Source organism: Lepus europaeus, chromosome 11 (assembly GCF_033115175.1).
Source record: "Lepus europaeus isolate LE1 chromosome 11, mLepTim1.pri, whole genome shotgun sequence".
Taxonomy (NCBI): Eukaryota; Metazoa; Chordata; class Mammalia; order Lagomorpha; family Leporidae; genus Lepus; species Lepus europaeus.
Window position 1 is genome coordinate 63,112,439 of NC_084837.1, and position 26,321 is coordinate 63,138,759.

The window sequence follows — 26,321 nt, forward strand, 5'->3', positions numbered from 1 at the left end:
GACCACGCGTCTGGGCGCTGGCACGCGCCAAGCGCAGGCGGGGGGCGGAGGGGAGAAGGCACGCGCTGGGCACGCCCCCGCAGCTAGCGAGGGAGACACCCACCAGGTGCAAGGGAGGCAGCCGGAGCTCAGCGCTCGGCCGCTCGGCTTGCTGCTAGCGGCCGAGGAGCGGTTAACACGTCTGCCGGCTCCCTGGCTGCGCAGGGTCAAGTGGTGGGTGGGCGCTCCTAGGCTGGAGGCCGACGAGGCGAGGGGGTCTCGAAGCTCTGGGAAAGAAAAAGCGATCGGAGTTCCCCGAGCACTGGTTTTCGCTTTCTGGGCTTAAGTTCTTATCACCTGTGCGAGGACTGCAGGTAACTAGCGCCCGCTGCGGACGCACAGTCTACGGGGACTCCCTAGTGTCTCCGCCCCCAGGACCATCCGGGAACCACCCGCTCACCTCCCGCCCCATCCCCCCCCCGCCCCTGCCGGCCACCCTCGCGGTCCTCCGGCGGCCAAGGTCTCTACCCTTTAAACGGCGATCCCAGAGGATTGGTCACCTCCGCTGGCGCAAAGCTGGGGGGGCCCAGGGGTTAGGAACGACACCGAGGGGGCGGGGACCTGCGCCGGACTGGCTGGCAGGGAGGGGGGCGGCGGGGGCGGAGGCCCCCTCCAGGCGGCGCTGGGACTGTAACAGCTAAAGGCCGGGAGGGGAGGGGAGAGTGACCACGAGTCTGAGTGACAGGCGGCGAGGAGAGGAGCCAATATATATAAGGAAGGCTCCCGAGCGCGCAGGTTTCAGTAGCAGCGCTGCGCGCAGGCCAGACACACAAGGCTGGGAGCCGTAGCCCCTGCCGCCTCGGCGCAGTGTACCGGGCACCAGCCCCCAGCAGCCCCAGGACTAGCCCGAGGACACCTCGTCAGCGCGGCCACCGCCCAGCCGCCCTCACCTGGATTACCTACCGCGCCAGCTGCAGCGGAGCTAGCAAGAAGGCGAGGGGGGAAACAGCGTCCCGAGAGGAGCCCGGCTTTTGGGGGACCCCGCCGGCGGGCGGACGCGCGGGAAAGAGGCGCGTCCCGAATAGAACCAGATTCGGGGCCCGCGGGTGGAGAGAGCGACGCCCCAGGGGATGGCAGCCGCGTCCCGGAGCGCCTCTGGCTGGGCGCTGCTGCTGCTGGTGGCACTGTGGCAGCAGGTAACGTCCCGCGACCCCCCCTCCGCCGCGCGGCGCTCCGGGCCGTAGCCGCGGGCGCCGGCTGAGCTGACCGCTGCCCTCTCTCCTTCCCTCCGTCCCTGTGCAACAGCGCGCGGTCGGCTCCGGCGTCTTCCAGCTGCAGCTGCAGGAGTTCGCCAACGAGCGCGGCGTCCTGGCCAGCGGGCGGCCGTGCGAGCCTGGCTGCCGGACTTTCTTCCGCGTCTGTCTGAAGCATTTCCAAGCAGTCGTCTCGCCGGGCCCCTGCACCTTCGGCAGCGTCTCCACGCCGGTCTTGGGCACCAACTCCTTCGCGGTCCAGGACGACAGCAGCGGCGGGGGGCGCAACCCTCTCCAACTGCCCTTCAATTTCACCTGGCCGGTGAGCACTGCCTGAGCACACGGGGAGGTCACGGACCCAGAGAGGAGGCGCCCCGGAACCAAAGCCCCCTCAGGTTTCCTTGAGTCCCCACCCCCGCCCAAAGGTCCCCAGGGGCGTCTTCTCCCCTGGCCCTTTCTTTCCGACTCTCCTGGGACTCCATCCCCTAGAAGGCTCGCACCAGTCTCGGTCCTCCCAGTCTCCTCCCTTCCCCCAGCTCCTGGGACTCCATCTTCATTACCTATCGCCCTGACGCCCCCTCCCACCCCGCCCGGGGCTCTCGCTTACAGCCCCCCCCCCATTCCTCACCCCGCACCCCCTCCCAGCCTTCTTTCACCTTTCCTGCTTGCGCACTGCACTGCGCGCAGACCCGTTATGTTGACCCAGGAGCAGTAACTGTATCCTCCAATTAGATTAATTAAACCGGCTGCCACAAGGCACCCCTACCTCTCCCCCCTGCTCATCTCGCTTTCTCTCGCCCCCCCCCCCCCCTTCCCAGGGAACCTTCTCGCTCATCATCGAAGCTTGGCACGCGCCAGGAGACGACCTGCGGCCAGGTGAGTAGCTCGCTCCGCCGCCACAGGGGGGCGCCACGCGCAGCGCCGAAAGAGTTAAACTGCTGTCCGGGTGGGGGAAGTGTGGGCTTGTGGGTGGGGGGCAGGACGCTCAGCTTGGCCAGGAGCTGCGCCCCGCGCTGGACGCTCAGATTCCGCCCGCTGCCTGGACTCGGAGCACAATTGCGTTTCCTGCGGGTTATTTTTGGCGTGGGAACGCGGGGAGCGCGGCGGTGAGAAAGGCCAAAGCTGACGGGCCCCTTCCTGTATTTTACACCTTTTGCGAATTCCGCTCCTTTGGAAAGGGAATAATGGCTTTGGGATGTTGTTCTGACACAGAGGAAAAGGACATTTCAGCAGCACAACAATTCTCACTTTGAAAAGGAAAAAGAAAGCCATCACCCACCTCTGGGGACAGATGCCCTGAGTGGGCACCGAAGCACCCCCTGCTCCCAGCAGACCCCAGGCTGGAGACCTTTTATTCCTTTTTTTTTTTTTTAACTTTTTTTATCCCCCCACCCCATTTTGACCTCTTTTCCTCTTTCCCCTCCCTGTCTGCTTCCAGAACACTGGGATATCTTAACATCCTTCTATTGTCCCCTTTCTGAATGACATCAGGCCCCCTGCACATGCACACACACAGGGCGGCTATGCAGTGGGCCGTGTGGTCCCTGTGGACACTGAGGCTGGCTTGTTGGCTGGCCGCCATCATTGCACCCCCTGGGGCTGGCTGCGCCCCCCTGACCTGACTTCTGCTCCTTCAGAGGCCCTGCCGCCAGATGCACTGATCAGCAAGATCGCCATCCAGGGCTCGCTGACCGTGGGTCAGAACTGGCTGCCCGATGAGCAAACCAGCACCCTCACCAGACTGCGCTACTCCTACCGGGTTATCTGCAGCGACCACTACTATGGGGACAACTGCTCTCGCCTGTGCAAGAAGCGCAATGACCACTTCGGCCACTACGTGTGCCAGCCAGACGGCAGCCTGTCCTGCCTGCCTGGGTGGACCGGGGAATACTGCGAACTGCGTAAGCAGCTGAGCTCCCACCTGCCCGGACAGGGAGGGTCCTTGTGCAGACATGGCACCTGCCTCCGTGGTAGGGTCACTCTGCCCGTGGGCTGAGGGTGGGCTTGGGCTCAGACCCCCTCTCCTCCCAACGCTCCTCCCACCTTGCAACTGAAGTCCGCAAAGCGTCTCCTTCCCTGTGCCAGGGTTTCCTTCTGAGATACCCATGGCTCCTCCGGGAGGCCAAGAGGCTGGGGCACCCCCAGGGCCTAGGCGGGTGGAGAACGGGATTTCCTTGGCACCCCAAGCTCATCGAGCCCTGCTTTCCTCCCGCAGCTATCTGTCTGTCTGGCTGCCACGAGCAGAATGGCTACTGCAGCAAGCCGGCGGAGTGCCTGTGAGTCGGGGGATGGGGAGTGGGGCGCGGGCAGCTTCCTTGGCCAGGCCCCTCACCTCACTCTCAGCCTCCGCTTTTGTTCCACAGCTGCCGCCCAGGCTGGCAGGGCCGCCTGTGCAACGAATGCATCCCTCACAATGGCTGTCGCCACGGCACCTGCAGCATCCCCTGGCAGTGTACCTGTGACGAGGGCTGGGGAGGCCTCTTCTGTGACCAAGGTGAGCTGGGACAAGGAGACGCAGAGGGGACAGCAGAGAGGGGGAGGGTGGAAACCAGAGAAGCTGCGTTGGCCCTTGCTTACCTAGTGGCTTTCCCAGGATCCTTCACGGATCTTGAGATTTTGAAAAGAGTCTCCACCGTGGGCCTAAAGTGAGACGGTGGGTCCTTGTGCAGGTGCTGGGAAGCTAGGGTGGCGGGAGAAGCCAGGAGGTGACAGGTTGGCAGCCTGCAGGTTGCACTCATAAAGGCCAGAGAGAGAGGGAGGCCAGGCTCAGTTCCTCTTTCCACCTTGTAGTTACCTATTAACCCCCTAAGTGTTTGCTTACCTTCCAGGCCTGTTTGAGCAGCTCTCCCCTAAACAGCTGTCTGCTGGGGTGTGCCCACCGGCTGCCCCAAAGCCCTGGGGGAGCTGGGCCTCAGGGCGGAGTGCTATCTAACCGACTTGGCGGTGGGCACAAACAGCCTGCCCTATTCTTCCCCAGCCGCTCTTGCCACGCAGCTGCTGCGTGTGCACTGTCTCTCCCTGCTTCTGGGGTGCTAGCCACGCTTCTGGCTACAGAGGGGTCTCTGAGTCCTAGCCAGGGGGGAGGGGCTTCCTTCTGCCAGCAGCAGCAGGTGCCTCACATTGTCAGGGTCAGAGGAGGTGGCTGCCACACCGAGATGTGTCCCAGGCCTGGGCAGGGTGTGCAGAAGAGTTGCTAGGCTGGAGAGAACATGTCTGGGCCCCCACCTGCTGCCAGCAAGGGGCTTGGAATTCAGACGTTATGTTCTTTGTGTGTATGTCTTTGTCCTTCTCCCCTTCCCCCAAGAAGGACACACACACACACCAACACACCTGGTTCCTGCTCATTCATTTTCCTCTCCATTTGCTCCCAGGTGACACGGTCATATATATACTCATCATATGCAAACACAGCCCTTACAGTCCCTATATTTGCTCTGTCTGGTTCTCCCTCCCTGTCCTTCCCAAATAAGAAAACAAATACTTACATTTCAGCATACACTTGTCACACCCCCTCCTCTAACAAATGCCTGCTCCCCGCCTGCGGCAGCCCCCTTCTCCCCTCTCCCCTTTCCCATTTCCCTCAGTGGAAAGCTCACCCCTCTCTCCAGCTTTCCAGGCTTATCTCGGCTGCCCCTCCTCCATGAAACCGTTCCTCATTTCCTCCCTGACCGGGCCTTGCCCTCCCCTGCTCTTCTGTGCCTCCATGCTCCTCTGCCCTGCGGCAGTGTATGCAGGCTTACCTGGCACGACGTTGTCCAATTGTGTATTTTCAACCTTGATGGACTGCCCTGGGCATATGTGGTTCAAGGTGTTTCCACCTACACGATCTTGTTGACAAAGGAGGAAGGATATATGGGCCTGGAAGACTTTGAGTTGAAACCTCTTTGAGCCCCACAAGGAGCCCTGAGGTGGGAGTGTCCCCTGGCCCTGCTGAGTTGGTTGGTTCCTGTCTCTGCAGATCTCAACTACTGCACCCACCACTCCCCGTGCAAGAATGGGGCAACGTGCTCCAACAGTGGGCAGCGGAGCTATACCTGCACCTGTCGCCCAGGCTACACTGGCGTGGACTGTGAGCTGGAGCTCAGCGAGTGTGACAGCAACCCCTGTCGCAATGGGGGCAGTTGTAAGGTGAGGCCCAGGCTGGCACCAGAATGCAGAGACCCGGCCAGGTGGATGTACAGGCGCAGACAGGCAGCCCCTGCTAAGCATCCCTGCCCTGTCGGGTCTGACTTTGGCCCCTTTATGGTTTCTCCAGGACCAGGAGGATGGCTACCACTGCCTGTGCCCCCCGGGCTACTATGGCACGCACTGTGAACACAGCACCTTGAGTTGTGCCGACTCCCCTTGCTTCAATGGGGGCTCCTGCCACGAGCGCAACCAGGGGGCCAGCTATACCTGCGAATGCCCCCCCAGCTTCACTGGCTCCAATTGTGAGAAGAAAATGGACAGGTGCACCAGCAACCCCTGTGCCAATGGTGCGTCCTGTTGCCTTGCCAGCCCGGGAGTCTGCCAGCCCAGGGGAGGGCCCATCTGTCACACTGGGTGGTCTGATACGGGCCCCTGTCTGCTCTGGAGGGTGAAGAATTCGTTTGAGCAACTGAGGGTGTTTTGGGAAGAGGAGCTGGTTAGTAGTGAGGAGCAGGCCTTTGCAGAGGGGTTGTGCATGCCCTGTGTGGCCTCATGTCAGAACTCTCTGCCAGCTGGGGCAGCCTCTGACCCTCGCCAGGAAGTCCTGGGCTGGAGAGAGGGAGGCTGGAGGCAGGGGATGCCGTCAGAGCTGCTCGTGGAGGCCTTCCTTGCCCCGTGCAGAGCGTGGTGTGACAGGACATCTAGGGTGTTTGGCCTCCTTTCAGAACACACAAAAGCGTGTTGGTAACCCTTGTGTACCTGGCCTCTGGATGGCCCGGTGCAAGGCCGGCAGGCAGCAGCGTCAGGGGACAGAGAAGCTCGCGAGTCAGACAGAGATCGGAAGGACTGAGATGAGGCTGGACTCTCGCTGAATTCTCTGGGGCCACTATTGCTTCCTCAGCCTGTCCTCTGTCTTTGGTGCCGCTGTGAAGATGGAGTGAAACGACAGGCGCCACATTTACTTGAGCACCTGCTGTGCACCAAGCATGAGCTCTTGCCCTTGTGCACCTTCGTACCTGCCTGGGCACCACGTGCTACCCCAGTGTGGCAAGTGAGGAAGCTGAGGTTCAGAAGGCAAAGCAACAAGCGCCAGGTCCCCAGCTGGAGGGAGACAGTTGCTCCCCAAACTGGAGCAAAGGCGTCTTGAGTCGAACATTCTGTGAGATGCTAGTGCTTTTAGGTGTAGGGAGGCGGAGTCACTCTGTGCTCTGGGTCCTGGCAGTAGAGTGGGCTCTGTCAGTGCTGCCTGTGCTCACAGAACCAGAAGGACCTAGTTTGTCCCCACGATGGGCCCCCATCCCTGCACCGGCGACCTGTAGGCTATTGCTGACCCACGCCCCGTGTGTCCTCACAGGGGGCCAGTGCGTGAACCGAGGCCCAAGCCACCTGTGCCGCTGCCGCCCCGGATTCACAGGCACCCACTGTGAGCTACATATCCGCGACTGTGCCCGCAGCCCTTGCGCCCACGGTGGCACTTGCCATGACCTGGAAAATGGATTTGTATGCACCTGCCCGGCTGGCTTCTCTGGTCGGCGCTGCGAGGTGCAGGCACCCGGAGACGCCTGTGCCTCGGGGCCTTGTTTCAACGGGGCCACCTGCTACACCGGCCTCTCCCCGGACAGCTTCGTCTGCAACTGCCCCTATGGCTTCGTGGGCAGCCGCTGCGAGTTCCCTGTGGGCCTGCCGCCCAGCTTCCCCTGGGTGGCTGTCTCCCTGGGCGTGGGGCTGGTTGTGGTGCTGGTGCTGCTGGGCATGGTGGCGGTGGCTGTACGGCAGCTGCGGCTCCGGCGGCCTGAGGACGGCAGCAGGGAGGCCATGAACAACTTGTCGGACTTCCAAAAGGACAACCTGATCCCTGCTGCCCAGCTCAAGAACACAAACCAGAAGAAGGAACTGGAAGTGGACTGTGGCCTGGACAAGTCCAACTGTGGCAAACAGCAGAACCACACATTGGACTATAACCTGGCCCCTGGGCCCCTGGGCCGGGGCACCGTGCCTGGGAAGTACCTACACAGCGACAAGAGCTTAGGAGAGAAGGTGCCACTGCGGTTACACAGGTGAGCTACCCCGGAAGGCCTCGGGTCTGGCCCTACATCCCGACAGAGGCCTGCCTGGGTTCCTCCCAGGGAGTGGGGAGCTGGCCCCAGGCCCTTGGCTATTGATAGGCGTCTCCTCCAACACGATTTCTGCCAGGGACCCTTTGCCCTCCCTCCCCATTTGTGGGCTCATTCACAGATGTCAGGTGTGCACAGCCTGTCCTGACTCCCATCCCTCCGGGGCTGTGGCTTCCAGTGGTAGTGCCGCACTTTCCCAGGCCTGAGACCTAAGGTTGGGGAGTCCTGGGTCTCTCCTAGGGGCCTCCTCCTGCCCGCCTCCCTGGTGAGGCCAGCTCTGCTCAAGCCCCTTGGTCTTGCCCAGTGACGCCTCTGCAAGCGCTCTCCAGGGCCCAGGCTCCCCGCTCCCCACCCCAGCCTCTCCCCACTCCCACCCTCTGCTCACAGCGCCCCGTCTTGTGTTCCCGCAGTGAAAAGCCAGAGTGTCGGATATCTGCGATATGCCCCCCCAGGGACTCCATGTACCAGTCTGTGTGTTTGATATCAGAAGAGAGGAACGAGTGTGTTATTGCCACAGAGGTGAGTGCTGGGCCCGCCATCCCTCCTGCCCTGTGGGGGCTGGGGGCAGTGTCCGGTCACTGTGGACCTCGTGGGCCACTCCTGGAGGCTGGGTCAGAACGCCTCCTGAGCAGGCTTTCAGGTCCCTGCTGGCTTTGTTGCCATAGAGGGGGTGAAACAGGATACATAAGCCAAGGCTGGCCTGGTCTCTCCCACTGTGTTGGCACTGGGCTGGGCAGCTGTGGCACTAGGCCAGCTCCCCGGTGCTGTTTCCCAGTCGCTGGTGGCTGAGGGGGGTTGCCTTGGGTCCTCCTGCCCCTTCCCACTGGCCTCCTCCATCAGACCACCCGATGAGCACCAGCTCCCCAGTTCAGGTGTGGTGTGTCAGGGTGGGCAGCCCCACATTGCCTTTACCCCTGCCTGCCCTTGGCTCACGCCTACCTTCCGGACGCTCCCCAGGTATAAGGCAGGGGCCCACCCGGGACAGCCTGGCTTCGGCCCAGCAGCTGGACCTTCCTTCTGCGTTGTTTACATTGCATCCTGGATGGGGCGTTTTAAATATGCAACGTGCTGCTCTCAGGAGGAGGAAGAATGGCGTGAACCGGACAGACTGTGAACTTGCCAAGAGATGCAATGCCCTTGAACACCTGGGGGCGTCTGTCTGGCATCAGATTGGCAGCTGCGCCAGCCAGGGGAACAGAGAGGAGAGGAGCGGTGCCACTGGGACCTGCCCTGCCAGCCAGGGCTCTGGCCTGCTTTCCAGAGAGTGGCGGTGGTTCTGTGGGGCCTGGAGCTGCCATGGCCCGCACTGGCATTGGTGTTTCCAAAAGTGCCTTCGCCCAGGCTCCGTGGAGACAGCCGGGCCCAAATCAGAGAGGACAGAGGGGGCCAGAAAGCCCGCAGGTGTGGCTTTTGGCAAGGGTAGCCCTGCAGGTGAGGCGAGGGCCCGCAGGGAGAGGAGCACTTTCTGCCCCTGCCTCCTAGCAGCGCACGTGGGCCCTTCTTGGACTGCCCCCCAGCTCCTCTCCCTGGCCCGCCCCCTGGGCAAGAACGTTGGTAAGTCTTACCTGGCACCCACTGCCCTCTGCCCCGGCTGCCTCTGAGCTCCTGGGAGTGACAGGCAGAGGACCTGGCCCTTGTGCCCATCGGGCACCAGGCCTTGCTGGGGTGCTCAGGGCAATGATGGTGGACATTCCACTGGGGGAGAGATGGGACCCTTCCCTCCCTCGAACCTGGGCTCTGACCATGCCCACTACTGCCCCCAGACGACCCTAGAAGCCCATCTTCAGAAATCAATAATATGAGTTTTTATTTTTTTTTGTAGTTTATTTTGGAGTCTAGTATTTCGGTAATTTAAGAATCAGAAGCACTGACCTTTCTACATTTTATAACGTTATTTTGTATATCATGTGTATTTATAACATGGAAGAGATGTGTACAGGAGCTTATGACTGCTTGGGTCCTGTCTTTGTGATGGCAGAATGGGAACCCCCTTCCGACCCCGAAGAATTCTAAGGCCCCTTCTCGCCCGTGCCCTGCAGGAGCCCCTGGGGCCTGAGCATGCACCTGGGTATGGCCTGCTACACCCCTGGCCCTTGCCTCCTTCCAGTGCCTGAGCAGCTCAGACTCACCTCCCCCGTGGCCAGCCTCGGCCAGCGCTCCTTGCCTGCTGGCTGTGGGCTCCTTTCCGCTGTCACCATCCCCGGGGCGATGCCCCCCACCTGAGTCTGTCCTCCCTTTCTCTCCAAGAGCCTTAAGTGTGCTCATGATACCCCTTGGTCCTGCCTGTTTTTTCCTTTGTCATCAATGGGGTCTCAACCGTGGCTCCTCCTTCTGCCCTCAGGAGGGTGGGGCTGGAGGGGGTTGCCCTTGGGTTTGCCCTTAACAGCTGTGGTGGCAGCAAGAGTTTATTAAGGAATGCAGGGATGGGGAGATGCAGGCTAGGTTCCTCTGGCTGGGGTGCTAAGGAGGGAGTTTCCAGTCTCTGCTTCATGCCTGGCTTCCTCCACTGTGCAGGATAGTCCCTAGGGTGCCACCGCCCTCTCTTCACAGCCACAAACATCCCCCGTGGAGAGCCACATGATGAAAAAAACGAGCCATTGACAAAAAGTTGAGCAGATGCTCCCAGCTCCCCTCCCACCCAGTGGGCTCCAAGTGCAGGCAGCCCTCCTGACCTTGCTCTTTGTCCTTGACAAGGTGCACCTGCACCCGCACCCGCACCTGCACGCTATGCCAGGGACCCAGGAGCATGCTCACACGCCACACTCCACGCCTCATTCCTCGCTCCCTGTTCCCTTCGCTGCACACACAGGGTATCAAACAGGAAAGCATTCAGGGAACCGTTCCCACAGCCTGAGCCGGCAGCAGGGGGAAGAACAACACGACCTCACTCTTCCTGCCCAAAATGAAACAGGAAAGCAGCTCCCGGGCCCTGGGGGGCGGGGGAAACTGGGCCAGGACACAAGGCAAGATGACGAGGCTCCCATGTGGGGGCCAGGTAGGACACCCGCAGTCCCGCACGTCCACACCACCAGACTGTGCTGGACGGCACGGGCTGCCCGACCCTCTCAGGAGGGCCCTGGAGGGGAGAAGGCCGGGGGCTCTGACGCTCTGGGCAGGGAGCCAGCCGAGCTTGCTGCCACACTGGCTTTCTAGGGAAGGTGGGGCCCCGTGCCTGGACTCGGTTCGAGCAGCTCCCACCTGCAGCTTGTGCCCACCTCTGTCTCCAGCAGTGCAGTACAAGCTGGGCCAGGCACCTGGGGCTCCCAGGACTTCCTGAAAGTCACTTCCCAACTTTCACTGGCTTCTCATCAGTAAGGTACCCAAGACTTTGCTGACTCCTTGAGTGAACAGGTGTGGGAGAAGTACCCGAGGCTGGGCAGTAACAGCCAGGTGCTAGCTGGAGACTCACCGTGAGGTGCTGGCCCTGGGTTAGCAAATGCCGGCATTAATTTCCATGGGTATTTTACAAGAGAATTCAGAGCTTATCAGTTCATTAACAGCCTGGAGCCAGTGCCCTGTCTGGAGAACAGATCTGACCCCACAATGACCTCCAGCCCTGAGGACAGCTGCTTTTCCAGGGCTCTTGGCTGGTCACCACCTGGAGGCGGTTAAGGGAGGGGCAGTGAAGGAGGGAGGAAAGCCCTTTCTCTCGGCTCAGCCAGGGTCCTTCTCCCGCCTGCCTGCTGGCCCGGGGCGGACCGCAGCAGCGGACCTGTGGCTCCACCTCTGCTGGGGACACAGCACTCCCCGCCCCCTCTGCCCTGGGGTCTGCAGGATCAGCGGACCCAGCCCTCCGCCCCACGTGGCCTGTCGCAATCCGGGAAGGGGATGGAAGTGATTCATTCAGAACTGTGACTGTCCCTTGCCGCGGAGGGATGCGCCTGGGCGGTCCAGCGGACTGCCTCGGGCGACCACGCCCTCGCGGTCACCCAGGGCGCACCGCCCAGCCCCCTGGCCCGGCCGGATCCGGCAGGTCCCGAGCCCCAAGCGGCGGCGGAAGAGGCAGGTGCGCCCGCTGGCCGGGGTCAGTCCTCCACCTGCCGCTGCCGCCGCCGCCGCCGCCCGGCGCCCGGGAGGTCCCGCGCATCCCCGCCCCCGCGCCCTTTGTTACCGCCCTACTTCCTGTTTGCAGCCGCCGACCCCGGCTCACTTCCCGGGCCGGGAAGCCGCCGAAGGCCGAGAGTTTCTCAGAGCCTGCCCCCCTGCTGGGCTCCGCCTCTGGCCTCCCCGAATCCCGCCCCTGGCCTGGGAGCCCGCGCCGAGCCGCGGCCGCGGGAAGCTGGAGCGGCGGGCGGCACCGCGCGGGCCCCGTAGCCCGGCACTAGAGGGCGCCGCGCGGCCGTTGGGCGGCGCGCTTCTGGGCCGCTGTCCCGCAAGGTCCCGGCGTCAGCAGGGCTGCCTCGGGGAGGGGCTGTGCCTAGGCGCCCTGACGTCTTTGCCCTGCGGAGCTGCCTGAAGGCTCCGCGGCCCTAAGCCGAGGGAGTAAAGTGCAGGGAGCCCAGTGCGATGCTTTCTCCCAATAGTGGCAAGCAGTCCAGAGGTCTGCTCCAGCTGACACAGCAGCCAGCCCCGTGGGCTTAGGAGGCCAGCTCTGCCGTCTGCCCCACCGGCCCCCGGAGTGGAAGGGAATTGGGGCGGGCTGGGGAAAGGTACCGGCTTGGCATTCGGAGACTGAAGCGCCCCTCCAGCCCCACTTATTGCCGGGTGATCTGGGACAAGCCCATCCATTTCTCCATTCCTTCGGCACCAGCTGAGCGCCTGTGGCACGCCAGGCGTTGGCGGCAATGCGCGGTCTCTGCCCAGGGAAGCTAACCCTCCGGCTAATTATCCTGTCTGATGAGCCAAGGTGTAAACGGCGTTAATGCAGAACACTGGTGAGCGCTGGTTGGTCAATCATACCTCAGAGACCACTTTCTGCACTCACGCCTCTTGCCTACGCAGTGGGGCGGCCTCTAGGGGGCTGGGGACTGGCTGGGTAGCAGCCTGGGCAGCCCTGGCGCAGGCAGCTCAGATCCTGGCTTGTTTCTGTTCACTTCCTTCCGTGTCTGCCTTTGGGGAAGACGTGGATCTGGAGCAACCTGCTCCGGCATGGCAGACGGGAGACCCTTTGCTGTGGGAAAGGGTAGCAGGCCCCAGGACCCCCTGAAAGTCACACCTTCCCCTTGGGGGTCCGCCCCCAGGGGCCCCCCCTCCCAGGGCCTCTGGAGAGCTGTGCCCTTTAGCATCCTGGCCCAGAGTGGTCTCAGCCTGTTCCCTTCATCCCCAAAGGTTGCCTGGGGCCGAGACACAGGGTCCAAAAAGCCAGCAGGAGCTATGGCCACACCCGAGTGTGACTGCTCTCACAACAGTCAACACAGGACACTTCCGTGACCTCTGGCCATTAAAGTGAGTGGAGATTGCGCCCCCCCCCCCATCAATCAATTCTTCCCGAAGCAGACACCAGCTGGTGTCCTCTAATTCAATTTAGCTCTGATGCAATTTACCTGGAGACTGGCCACAGCCCTCAGATCCCACAGGTTGAGGGCCCAGTCCCACAAGGCTGCCCCCGGGCTGCACGCTGCAGGCCATTTTACCTTGCCTCTCACCGGCCATAAATCGCCTTTCCCACATGCCCTCCCCAGGTGAGCATAGTTTTCCAGGGTGGCTTACAGAGCTCAGGGAAACACGTGACTTGCCTTAGCCGGCTTCTTACATCGGCTATTAGGAAGGATCCGGTGGAGAACCGCACAGAACAAGGCATGTGGGGAGGGGCTCGGGCGTCCCCGTCCTGCTGGCTAGGAGCCTCCATACATTCCGCTGTGTTTTTTCAAATCATGGGCCGTTGGTCATCAGCTTCAGCTTCAGCCTCCCTCGGCTCCCGGGAAGAGACCCGAGCCCTGCCTTGGTCTTTCTGGTGACAAGCTCCATCCTGAGGCCAGCTAGGGCTGCCAGCCACCAATCATCTCATTAACACACAAAAGGACATTTTTTACCTTGGGGATTCCCACAACTTTAGGAGTGGGATGGAGCCAAATATATATTTCATAGTGTTGTGTCTGGGACAGCATCTCAGACTTTGGGATGTATCAATAGGTCTGCTCAGGCCCCATGCTCACTCTGAGGCAGGGCAGCCCCTGAGAGCCAGGCCTGGCCAGCCTGGCTGTCCCCAGTGACCCCTCGGCCTGGCAGGGCTGAGGAGTGCTGTCCCTGTTCCACAGTGATGTAGCCGGCCAGGCTCCGTCCGCCTCCCAGGCTGGGTCTGTTTGTTTTGCATGTCCCCACGGGTTCCTTGTCCTCAGTACTCCCTCTTCTGTCCTTTGTCTTAGCAGTGTGCCGGCTGCCCTCACTTGGGGACTTCACTGCTTTTGCTCTCCAGGGGTGTCTGGGGACCCGCAGTCAGGACCCTGTGAGCAGTCGCACTTCACATGGCCTGTTTTCCTGGGGCTCTTGTCAAAGCCAGGTGCTTCCACACTGCAGCACTTCCACGGGGTCTAAAGTTTCACCTTGAGCTCACAGTGGGCTCCCTGCGCAGCGCGGCCACCCACTGAGACGCTCCCCACTGCAGTAGCAGCAGCCCACCACCTGCTGCCCCCACAAACGACACCTGGCTCTCTGCTGGGAACTGGGGCCGCTGCGCCATCCCCCTGCCCTCCCGGGATGAATTGGAACACTGGCTCCCTGGAGGTGCCCGGGCAGCGGGTCTTTCCCTCCATGGAAGGCAGGAAACAGGCAAGGGGCCAGGGTTTCCCGCCATCCCACGGGCCATCATTCTGCCAGGACAAGGGTCACATCCTTTCAGTCTCTGCTTTCGTGGCCCCAGGGCCAAGCAGCCTGCCTGCCCCACTTGGGCCTGGATTCAGCTGGTCCAACCAGCAGAACCGCTGCCTCTGACCCTCTGGCATTCTTGTAGGGTGCATTGGAGGAGTTCAGGAGATGCTAAACCAAAAATGATGTGCTCCTTAGGCACAGGGGTACTTCAAAAAGATTGTGAAAAACAAATTCAAATACGAGTTTATTTTGGAGGGAAATTTTTGAAAGAGTTCCTAGTGGGGTCAGCGCTATGGCATAGTAGCTAAGCCTCCGCCTGTGGTGCTGACATCCCATGTGGGCACTGGTTCAAGTCTCGGCTGCTCCACTTCTGATCCAGCTCTCTGCTATGGCCTGGGAAAGCAGTGGAAGATGGCCCAAGTGCTTGGGTCCCTGCACCAGCACAGGAGACCCAGGAGAAGCTCCTGGTTCCTGGCTCCTGGCTTCAGATCAGCCCAGCTCTGGCCGTTGCAGCCATCTGGGGAGTGAACCAGTGGATGGAAGACCTTTCCCCCTCTCTCTCCCTCTCTCTATCTCTAACTCTGCCTCTCAAATAAATAAATAAAATCTTGAAAAAAAAAAAAGCAAATGCAGGAAGGAGCTTTTGCTGCTGAAGTTCCATTCTGTGCCTCAGGACAGATCTTCCAAAGCCACTCATCCTTGTGAAGCCACTTCCCATCAACCCAGGAGGATCAAGATCAAACTCACGTCACAAGAGGCGTGGAGCTGGACACCATGGCCAGACAGACCCACTCTGTGCAGGGACCTCCCCAAGCGGCCTCCATGCCCTCTCTCCTCCCTGCCATGAACAGTGCAGCTGTCCCTCTGTGGGCTCCACATCTGTGACTCAATGAACCTCAGGTCAAAAATATTGGGGAAAAAATGCATCTCTACTGCACTGCACACGTATAGACTTTTTTTTTTTCTTGTCATGGTCCTTAAACAGCACAGCACAACATGGTTTCCATTACATTTATATTATACTAGGGAGTAAAAGTGCCATAGAGATGATTCCAAGTACACGGGAGGACGTGGGCAGGTCTGTGCACATGCTACACCATTTCACATAAGGAGCTTGAGCAGCCCAGAGGGGACCCTGGAGCCACGCCCCTGTGGGTCTCGAGGGACAGCGGCATGGGAGCTAACTCTCGCTGGGTTTGGTTTGCTCACTTCTCCTTCATGTGATGCCCCTGTACACACAAACATGTTACACCTCTCTGTCTCTGTGACTGCTGTCAGTTCATTTCATAGACTCCGCTGATGAGCCGTCCCCTACAGACGTGTGTTGGTGGGAATGAGCATTTGGGCCGCAGGCCTGAGGACACACTGCTCTCGGAGGCCTGTGGGAGCGGTGGGCCCTCACACGCTGTGGGTTATTTAGCACTCCTCACCACCCCCCCTACACACAATATCTCTCTTTGCTAAAGCCATTGTCCTATTTGTCAGACCCTCGCCAGCGAGGGTCCAACGCAGTCACGACACGGTCACTGTTCATCGGTTCTCAAGGAACTTTTACTTGTGGGGGGCAGAAGGAAAGCGGGGAGAGGAGAAAAGAAGAGGAGGAGCCGCGGCGGCCCGCCCAGATCCCAATGTCCCTTTATGCTGATATCGTCCAATCAGATGAAAGGGCGCGTATAGCCTCAGGTCGAAAGTTCATCTGTTTCACCTGGTTCTTCCTAGTTGTTTATGCAGAGTCCGTCCTGCCTCAACTTCATCTATTTCACCGGGTTCCTCCTAGTTGTTTATGCAGAGTCCATTCTGTTTCATCTGTTTCACCTGGCTGTTTTCGTAGGCCTTGTGGTCGACCGATTGCTGCAAACTATGTAGATGAGGAGGTTCTCACAGGTGGCCAGCCTGCGGTTCCCCACACTATTGATAGCATTCTTGGGGCAGGCAATTACCCATTCTGTCTTTAGAGAAAACCCTCCTTGGGTGGGTGGTGTGGCACAGCAGGTTAAGTCACTGCCTGCAATACCAGCATCCTGTAGTCCTAGCTGCTCCAATTCCAATCCAGCTCTCTGCCAATGCTCCTGGGAAGGCAGTGGAGGACGGCCCGAGTACTTGGGCCCCTGCCACCCATGTGGGAGACCTGGATGGTGTCCCAGGCTCCTGGTTTCAGCCTGGCCCATCCCAGGCTATTGTGGCCATTTGGGGACTCAGCCAGCGAATGGAGGATCTGTCTCTGTCTTCCCCCCTCTCTCTGTAACTCTGCTTTTCAAACAAATAAATAAAATCTTTAGAAAGTTAAAAAACAAAAGAAGATGCTAGCCCTGATCCCTTTTCTGACCCACTCAATTCTTCTGGGTTGTGTCAGACTGAGAGGTAGACTATGGCTTTGTCCTGGGTGAAAATAGAAAGTGAAGGCCAGCGCCGTGGCTTAACAGGCTAATCCTCCACCTTGCGGCACCGGCACACCGGGTTCTAGTCCCGGTTGGGGCGCTGGATTCTATCCCGGTTGCCCCTCTTCCAGGCCAGCTCTCTGCTATGGCCCGGGAGTGCAGTGGAGGATGGCCCAAGTCCTTGGGCCCTGTATACCCGCATGGGAGACCAGGAGAAGCACCTGGCTCCTGGCTTTGGATCAGCACGATGCGCCGGTCTCAGCGGCCATTGGAGGGTGAACCAACGGCAAAGGAAGACCTTTCTCTCTGTCTCTCTCTCTCACTATCCACTCTGCCTGTAAAAAAAAAAAAAAATATATATATATATATATATATATATATATATATAAAGTGAAAAGCCTGAAACAAAAATAATAGAGTCCACATTTAGTGCACATGCCAGATACTAGCTAAGGTGTTCCCTCTTTTAATTCTTGTCAGACCCTACAGGGCAGACTCTGTTACAATTATTCTCCCATCTCACAGTTGAGAAAACTGAGAGTCAGAAATCATGTGTCTAGGGTCCCCTAGCTGGTGTATGGTAGAGCTGGATCAAATACGAGCAAGGTGAACTTTGAGTCCGTGTTGGGGAAGGTTTTTCATCCTCCTGGAATCAGCGGCTTTGTGAAACTACTTCCTCACTTGACACATGAACCTAGCATAACTCGCTCCCTCCAGAAGGACACTCTGCCCTTGTGGAAGCTAATGCTACTCGCTGAGGCTGGGAGTTGATGGCAGGGTCTGGAATGAGAAGTGAGAAGGAAATGAGTGCCTGAAGGAAAGATTAATTTGGGAAAGGTCCAAAAAAGGAAGCTACCACGTGCACATCACGTGCACAGCAGGTGCACACCAGGTGTGGCTCTGCAAAGTGGTGGTGGTGTTGGACTCAGCACCACTCCTGAGCTGGTACCTCTGGGGGCCTGACACCAGCAGCCTCTCCCAGAGGGAACTCGAGAAGGGAAGATGATGACCCTGCCGCTGGGCTGATTGAGGAACCAGCTGAGGAGGTGCTTCAGGGGCCCGAGTGACACGCGGGGGTGGGGGTGGGGGGCAGGAGACAGATGTTGTTGGCAAGGAATGGGAACAGGAAGATGTTTAAGATCCCTTTGGCTAACTTTTATGGAGATTCCTATTTTGAGAAGGTCAAGGTTGAGCCTGTGTCATACAGGACATGAGACATAGCCTTGGTCTTTTATAAGTAAGACCAAGTAAGAGTTTCCCTTCTTTTACCCACAGCCTGGCAACCTTTGATGCCCCAGCACCGTGTTGGCCTCTCTGGGCTTTTGAAGATGAGTGCCGCTCCCAGGGGCTGGGAGGTGAGTGAGCAGGAGGCAGGATGTCAGGCAGGAGGTCCTCTTGGAGGCGGGCTCCCCTGCACGAGGCCCTGTCACCATGGGGGGGGGGGACTACCTAACTCTCCTGCTTGCTTCTCTGTGAAAAGGCATTGCCCTCACAAAGTGGCAGAGAATTTTCTAGTGGGAACGTATGTAAAAGTGTTCAGCAAATTGCTTGGCACACGGTGAGAATTCCGTACATGGTAGTTTCCATGACACTCACCGGGTGGAAGAATGGCTAATTAAACAGTTACCTAAGTCACTGTGGGAGCACAGAAGAGGACATACTGAACTCTGCCTGAGGGAGAGTTCTGCAGGCGGGAGGAGGTCTCAGAGGGGGTGCCCAGGTGATGCAGACAGGCTGGCGACCGCTCACCCACCAGAAAACCACTACCTTTTTAAAAGTAACTTTAACTTTTTCTTCCTTAAAGATTGCATTTCAAGAGTGGACGTTTGGCCTTGCAGTCAAGAAACAGGTTAGGATGCCCGCATCCCACACCCGAGTGCCTGGGTTCAAGACACGGTTCTGGCTCTTGACTTCAGTTTCCTGTCAGTGTTACCCTGGGAGGCAGCAGGTGATGGCTCAAGTAGTTGGGTTCCTGTCACCCACATGGGAGACCCGGATTGAGTTCCCACCTTCAACTTTGCTCCCAACCCCTCTGTTGTGGGCATTTGGGGAGTGAGCCGGCAGATGGGAGCTATCTTTTTCACTTTCTATCTCTCTGCCACTCAAAAAAATTTGCATTTTGTAAAACTTGGAAATTAGGAAAAAGAATCACCATGATCCCAAAATATCCATCACCAAATATTTGGTGCCCCCACCCCTGTTTTTTTTTTCCTCAAGGATTTTCTTGTTGTTTTTAACAGTTTCAATCATGGTACAAATTATAGTTCATATTTTGAATTTCTACTTTGCAATTCAGCCATAGACATTTATATAACATAGTTTTCATAATGGGTTTTTACTTTAAACTTTTAAACTAAAGAGAAATAATTTTCTTTTTAAATACAGAAATACCTCATGTTCTCTTTTTAAAATTCCAATTGAAATTGACATTTTTAAAAAATGCAAATCTCATGTAATTCTGAGTCAAAGGTTATCACTGAGCATCTCAATAAATTAGATTTTTTGTGTGCAAATAAACACATATGGACTTTTTAAATTAAAGACATTGGGTTACTTTATAACTTACTTTTTTCACTTAATTATACATCATAAATATGTTTCCACTTCAGTAAGTATAAGCAAACACAATTTTTTTCAAATGGCTGCACAGATTTAATAGACTACATCAAATGTATGTTACCATCTACTTCTGGATATTTCTGTTGTTTTCTGTGTGTGTGAGTCTGCATCATGTGAATTAACCATAATTTTCATAAACATGTGGCTATTTTGGATATTTAGGTACTCATTCTTATGGTTTTTTTTTTTTTTTTTTGCTATCATAAATAACAATGCCTTGAAGATCTTCAGGCATATGGCTTTTCTCATATTTTGAATAATTTCCTGGAGTGGAAGGATCGGGTCAAAGGGCAGGGACATTTTATGATTCTTAATTTGAATCACCAAGGTGCTTTCTCACAGGGGTGTTTGTGCCAATTCACATCCTCCTGGCAATGTGTTGGTCCCAGTTTCCCACCTGCTGCCTGGGCCCTACAGGTGGCTGAGTGGACAAGAGGACATTTTCCTGAAGAAGCTGGCAGCAAACGGAGGGGCCCTGTGGACCCAGGGGACAGGACTGAGGGAGGGGAGGGCGGGCATGGGGAATGGAGGCAAAGGGGAGGAGAAAGAAGTGACACAGAATACGCTTCTGCCTGTCATTTTTTTCCAATTGAGAAAGTAATTCATGCTGTTTGTAAAAAGAAATCCAAACTTTTCCACAAACATTTTAATGCTGAGCCCTCTACTGGTGACAACACATTGGGTCTACTCTTCCAAATTCTTTCTTTTTAACATTAATTTATTTTGGAAGTGAGAGAGAGAGAGACAGAGAGAGATTCCCCCATCCACCACTCACTCTCCAAATAGCAGCTGTAAGGCCGCCACAAAATACACCAAACACCGGAGTAAGGGAGTCAGGAGTCGGAGAGGAGAGAGGGGGAGAGAGAGAGAGAGAGAGAGAGAGAGAGAGAGAGAAGTAGGAGCATCGAATCCCATTAGGATGTGGGTGGGGCTGACATGGGTGGTTGTGCCTTGTGGCCACCTGGCTTCCAGCAATGGCAACGGGGGCTAGAGCCTAGGATGGTGTCAGGGCGTAGACTGCGCCATAGATAAGACTACACCATTTTATTAACAGCAGCAACGGCCAATGCTGGGCCAGGTCAAAGCCAGCAGCCAGGAGCTTCCTCGGGGTCTCCTACATGGGTGCATGGGCCCAAGCACGCTGCTTTCCCAAGCGCATCAGCAGGGAGCTGGTTGGGAAGTGGAGCAGCGGGGGACTCGAACCAGTGCCCCTAAGAGATGCAGGCGGCGCAGGCCACGGCTTTACCCACTATGCCACAGCGCCGGCCCCCAGAATATTTCTTGCTGATGCTAAGGCACAATTTGTTTCTTGTCTTTAAAGAAATGGTTTCACGCTCTGCTGTGCCTATTCCCACCGGGGAACGCGTCTCAGAGCCTCTGGAATGATTATGCAGGTGTGCAGACAATGGGCAATATCTCATCCGAATCGCTGCCCATGTGCCCTGCCAGGGGTCAGTTCCAGGGCCAGTTCCTCCAGGGGAAGGCCTTCTGCCACCTCAGGGCGCGCTCACGGGACAGGAGGCAGCGACGCCAGGCCTGTGGCTGCCCCCGGCTCCCTGGGGGTCTCCCTGGGGCCCTCCTCGTCCACTGCTCTCAGGATTAACCGTCGCTGCCAAGTGCGGGAAGAACCGAACGCACTGCCTCGGGGCAAGGCCGCCGGCAATTCCCCAACGCGCCCGGCCAGGGGCGGAGCCCTCACGTGAGGCCCGGCCTGACTCAGTCCCCCAGCCTCTGCAGAACCCTCTGCCGACCCCGTGACTCAGTTTCTCCATTCGCTCACGCGAGCCAACAGCGTGAGGCACCGGAGCGGAATGCGGACAGCTTCCCCGCGGTGCGTGCTCTCGGGCGGGCCCCCGAGGCGGGAGGGGATGCCGCCCAGAGAGCGCCTCCGGGGCGCGCCCCGGCCCGGGGGTGAGTGCGCGCGGCCCGAGGTGGCCGACTCTGCGCGGTGCACTGGCGGCATGCCTGAGGAGACCCGCCTGTCCAGGAGCCCACTGGACATAGCCCCTGGACGGAGAGGGACTTCCAGGGAGACGCCCGGTGCCCGCGTCCGAGGACGGCCCGTGCCCGCCGCCGCCTGACGCAATCCGGGGCACCCTTGCTGCATGCCGGTGCTGGGGAAACCTCCCCGGCCCTTGCATCACTCCTGCCAGCTTTGCCACCGAGGAGGAGCCGCACCAATCAGCGGGCGCGCTGGGTCCGGGGCCGGCCGGTCGGTCACCCATTTAGAGGGCGGCGCGGTTAACCGAGAAGCAAATCCCGAAGATGATTGGCCAAAGGGGGATTCGCCCCGCCCCAATCACCGCGGCAGCTGGCAGCGGGGGGGCGGGGCTTTCCGGCCGGAGGATTTAAAGGGCGCCTCGGTAGGGTTCCCCTCAGCTGGAGCGACCGAACGGTGCCAGGCCAGGTGTGCGCGTCCGTCGGTCCTTCCGTGCCCGCGCCGGAGACCAGCCCCGGAGGCCGCTCGGGCCCGTCCCTGAGCCCGGCACCATGAAGCAGGAGTCTGCCGCCCCGAACACCCCGCCCCCCTCGCCGTCTCCGGCGCCGTCCCCCCGGGAGGACGGCGACCCCCAGGCTCTCTGGATTTTCGGGTACGGCTCGCTGGTGTGGAGGCCCGACTTTGCCTACAGCGACAGCCGCGTGGGCTTCGTGCGCGGCTACAGCCGCCGTTTCTGGCAGGGAGACACCTTCCATCGGGGCAGCGACAAGATGGTGAGCATCCGACCGTGCCCCGGGGGCGAGAGGCGGGGAGGCAGGCGGCCGTGCCCTCTGGGCCGAAGGAGGGGAATGTGCCAAGCCGATCACGAACCTGTGGATCGTTGATCGGATCGTAGTGCTGGCTGCCAGTCTGGGCCACTGCTGCTCCAGTCCGGCGATTTCTCCCAGATCCCTGCATCGCGCCCTGGGACTCTGAGGGCACACAGAGAGGGCTTGCCTAGGCCCTGGCCAGCAGGGTGGAGCAGAGTTTAGCAGGCTTTCCTTGCACTGATGGCAAAGCTGACTTTAACCTGTCTTTCTCCAAATCTCCTTTTTTCCACCCTAGCCTGGCCGTGTGGTGACCCTCCTTGAAGATCATGAGGTAAGTGCTCAAGTGAAGAGGAGGATCTTGGGCCTGGCGTGGCGGGGTTGGAGCCCATGGGCTTTGGCTGCACGGTGGAGCTGCTCAGGAGAACCACCTGAAAGGCCTCGTTACAATGCAGATTTTAACCTGGCAGGGTTAGAATGGGCCCGAGGTGCAGCATTCCTACAAACTTACAGGGGCTGCACGGGCTCCTGGACCACACTTGGAGGAGCAACCCTGCCCTCCTTGGAGCTGCACCACCAGATAGGGACTGATGTGTTGCAGCTGAGCCACTGGCATCCCCTCCTTCAGAGAGCAGAGTCCTGGGGCGGGGGCGGGGCCCAAGGGTGCTGAGGACCAGCAAGGAGCAATCCAGACTGACCCAGGTGTCCCTGTTTTCTTTTAGGGCTGCACTTGGGGTGTGGCATACCAGGTGCGAGGTGAGCAAGTGACAGAGGCCCTGAAATACCTGAACGTGCGCGAGGCAGTGCTTGGCGGCTACGACACCAAGGAAGTCACCTTCTATCCCCAAGACGCTCCCGACCAGCCGCTCAAGGCATTGGCCTACGTGGCCACCCCCCAGAACCCTGGCTACCTGGGCCCTGCTCCCGAGGAGGCCATCGCGACGCAGATCCTGGCGTGCCGAGGCTCCTCTGGCCACAACCTTGAGTACTTGCTGCGGCTGGCGGACTTCATGCAGCTCTGCGGGCCTCAAGCGCAGGACGAGCACCTGGAAGCCATCGTGGACGCTGTGGGCACCATGCTGCCCTGTTTCTGCCCCACCGAGCAGGCACTGGCGCTGGTCTGAGGGCCTGAGCCTTTGTGGACATCGGGGCCAGGTCCCCACTCCAGTGCAAAAATCGGACTCGATACAGCTAGAACCTACTGGGAAGACACGGGGGCAGCTGGGGGCTTCTCATCCTAAACCCCGCCTGGCTGCCCGCCTGGCTCTGCTGCTGGACACTGACTCACTACTTGAAGCTTTACTTATTGCACCATGTTGGTGCGGTGGGCAGGATGGGGTTCCTGCCCTGGACACAAGGGTCCTGCTGAGCGGTGGCCCCACCCAGGCCCCTGGTGCCTGACCAGGTTCCCCCCAGTGCTGCTGCTAACCCACACCCCACAGGCCTCCACCTCCCCGGGAGCTCCTGAGAACCTTGGTCCTCTGCCCACCCATTCCCCAGCCCTGCTGAAGCTCCCAGCCCAATGGATGAGGGGCAGCAGGGAGTGAGCGGAGGGGGCCAGACAAGGGCTGGGGCCCCCGCCAGCCCTGCTAATCCGCCAGGTGCCCAGAGCAGAGCTGGATCTGATGCCTGGACACAAACGTTGAGACTGGGTCTGGGGCCTCTTACCCATTTGGTTTTATTTCTGTCCTCTGTCTGCTTGTCTGTCTGGGCCTTTCCTGTCTGTTGGTCTGTTCCTGGGAGACTCATCACCCCAGGCCCTGCACCTTCTTGTCTGTCCCATGCAACTACTCATAAACAGATCTCTCATTATCTGTGCTGTGCTGGAATACCCTGCTTGCTTTAGGTCGGGGAGGGGGTGCTGGTGGGGGATGGGGTGAGCAAGGTGGGGAAACCCTGGAAGGCCCCTAAGAGGGAAGGGTCTCCTTCTTCCTCTCCATCCCTCTCCCTGGGGAGAGCAGGTTCCTCTCCCGTCCACATAGTTCATGTCCTTTGGTGCGTGCAAACAGTGCTCTCTGCGTGTTGCGGAACTCGGCTCGGGTAGCTCTGCTAGCTCTGCTTGGCGGCCTGGGGGGCCGGGTCCCTGCTGCCCAGCCGGGACCCTGTTTCCCCCTCCCCAGCTGCCCTGAGGAGGTGGCGAGCTCGGAACTAAGACCAGGTCTTCCTCTGCCAGCACTGGGGCCGCTTCCTGCTAAGGCACCAAGCGCATCAGGGTAGGGAGTGGCGATGCTGACAGCAGACGGCAGGGACCTAGGGCCTGGAGGACCTGGTGGTGTCCCCTTGACTTCCAGGCTCTGAGTGTTCACGCTGTTGCCTCCTGGGGCCATAGTGTCAGCTGTTCCTTCTCCGTTACCCTCACCAGCAAGGACTCTCACCCACCCTGGAATGAGTCGCCAGGGTGCTGCTCGCTTACCCCCTACCTGTCCTGGGTGCTCCGCCTCCTGTCCTGGCCCCCAGGGCGCAGATCACAGCTTCCAGACCTCAGCCTAACCCGGGCTCCTCAACAGAAAGTGGCCCCTTCCTGCCACTCAGCTCCTGGCCCTGTAGGGGGGTGGGATCAAGAGGACAGGACTTTAGCAGCCAAAGAGCCCAAGTCCAAGCCAGCCCCTGCCCTCCCTGACCGGTGACCTCTGGGCATCAGTTGACTACGAGCGGACAACACTGTGGATTGATGCGTGAGGCAGGCTGTGTGCTGCGTGTTGCACATCCGGTGTCCCCAGCAGGGTCAGCTCTGACCAGGCTGGGCCGCCGTTGTGCCCAGGGAGGCTGCCCATCTTGGCAGCCTTGTGTCTTGGCCCCTGATGGGAAGAATGTGGAGTCCAGCCAGATCCTTCTGGGAACCTGGTCAGGAGCAACGGGAGGAGGTGAGCGGCAGCTGGGCCCTGGGCCTCTGGGCCGGGGCAGGGCCAGGCAGCCAGCTCAGAGCCTTGCTTTCCGCTGAGGGTTGACCGAGGCTGGGGCGGGCTGCTTGCCGCCTGCCCATGCCTGGCATGCTTCAAGCCCCTTGTTCAGGCACCACTCTAGGCTGGGGGGATCCAGCGGTGGGGAAACCCTCCTCCTCCGTTTGTTCAGTAGGCAAAGGCCCAATGGGAGAGTTGTGCCCTACACCATGAAAAGGACCCTAGGATTGCTAATGGGGCAGTCAGAGGGCTTCCTGGGAGAGGGAGCAGAAACAAAGGATGTTTGGGGAGCAGGGAGCAGCGTGTGCTTGCGGTGGGGGTGGGGGGAGGCAAGGTCAGAGGAGCTGGCCCAGCGGGAGGGGCAGGGGGCAGGGCAGGTAGGCTGGCCAGGTGTGCTGAGCCGTGGAGCCGTGAGGCGGCATTCCTCCTGGGTCACTGCCACCGGCCTCCAGGGCACTGGGAGCAGGGAAGGCCCATGCTTGGAGGGAACACGGGCTGCTGTCAGGTGGAGGGGGAAGGTGGCCTGAGCCGAGGTGTGGTCGCAGAAGGGGCAGGAGCCTGCAGGTGAGCAGGTGAGGCCCGCGGGATTTACTTGGTGACCAGTGGGTGACAAGGTGCAGACCCTCAAACTCGGCCCCAGTTCCTCCTCCTGCGCTCACCTTGCAGACCGCTGCTGACACCAGATGTGTGGGTTCCTAACTCAGTGTGGTTCTGACCCCTCTACCTGGACCCAGCATCAGAGCCTGTGGGCTGAGGGCTTCGTTCCAGAGACTTCAGGTGCGGGCCCTGGCCCCAGCCCCAGCGTGTTCTCCTGGGCGGGCCACAACCTCCTCAGGTGTGGTTAATTTGCTTTCGTGGCTCACGGAACTCAGGGAAACACGTGTGCTGCCTTACTATAAAGAACAGCGTGGAGGAGCGTGGGGTGGCGTGGCGTGGGGTGGGGGAGGGAGGGGTGCTGAGCTTCCACGCCGCCTCCAGGAAGCTTGTGTTTTGCTACCTGAAAACGCTGTCCTTTTTTTCTTTTCTTAAAGAAACACTTTAACTTTTTTTTATTCATTTATTTTCAATTTATTTGAAAGGCAGAGAGAGAAAGATCTTCTATGTGCTGGTTCACTCCCCAGCTGCCAGGGCTGGGCCGGGAACTCCATCCAGGTCTCCCACATGGGTGGCAGGAAGCCAAGGACCTCTTGGGGAGTGCATTCTGCAGGAAGCTGGATCGGAACCGGGACTCAAGCCAGGCACTCAGATAGGAGACGCCGGCAATCCCAAGCAGGGACAGTAACTGCTTCGCCACATGCCCACCTCCCTTGGGGTTTTGATGGAGAAGTCACAGCCCAGGCAGGAGCGAGAATGGACAGAAAGGGCGTGGTCAATGCCAGCAGAGTGGGCAGCAGAGGAGGGAAGGGGCAGGACCCCTTCCAAGTGAGGGTCTTTGCTACCCCACCAGGCGGATTACAG

General features: G+C 59.2%; 2 protein-coding genes across 2 annotated transcripts; both read left to right on the forward strand.

Annotated features, from left to right (window-relative positions):
* The first annotated feature begins 813 nt into the window (after positions 1 to 813).
* On the forward strand, positions 814 to 9,415 carry DLL4 (delta like canonical Notch ligand 4). The gene is made up of 11 exons (XM_062204749.1): positions 814 to 1,175; positions 1,285 to 1,554; positions 2,051 to 2,108; positions 2,870 to 3,133; positions 3,448 to 3,508; positions 3,596 to 3,726; positions 5,191 to 5,360; positions 5,488 to 5,707; positions 6,715 to 7,417; positions 7,885 to 7,993; positions 8,432 to 9,415. Exons 1-11 carry the CDS (start codon positions 1,110 to 1,112, stop codon positions 8,435 to 8,437), a joined length of 2,058 nt encoding a protein of 685 aa, XP_062060733.1. The 5' UTR covers positions 814 to 1,109; the 3' UTR covers positions 8,438 to 9,415.
* A 12,173-nt stretch (positions 9,416 to 21,588) lies between these two features.
* Positions 21,589 to 23,816, forward strand: CHAC1 (ChaC glutathione specific gamma-glutamylcyclotransferase 1). The gene is made up of 3 exons (XM_062204750.1): positions 21,589 to 21,930; positions 22,262 to 22,297; positions 22,686 to 23,816. The coding sequence occupies exons 1-3, from the start codon at positions 21,709 to 21,711 to the stop codon at positions 23,085 to 23,087; spliced, it is 660 nt and encodes a 219-aa protein (XP_062060734.1). The 5' UTR covers positions 21,589 to 21,708; the 3' UTR covers positions 23,088 to 23,816.
* Positions 23,817 to 26,321: the final 2,505 nt, after the last annotated feature.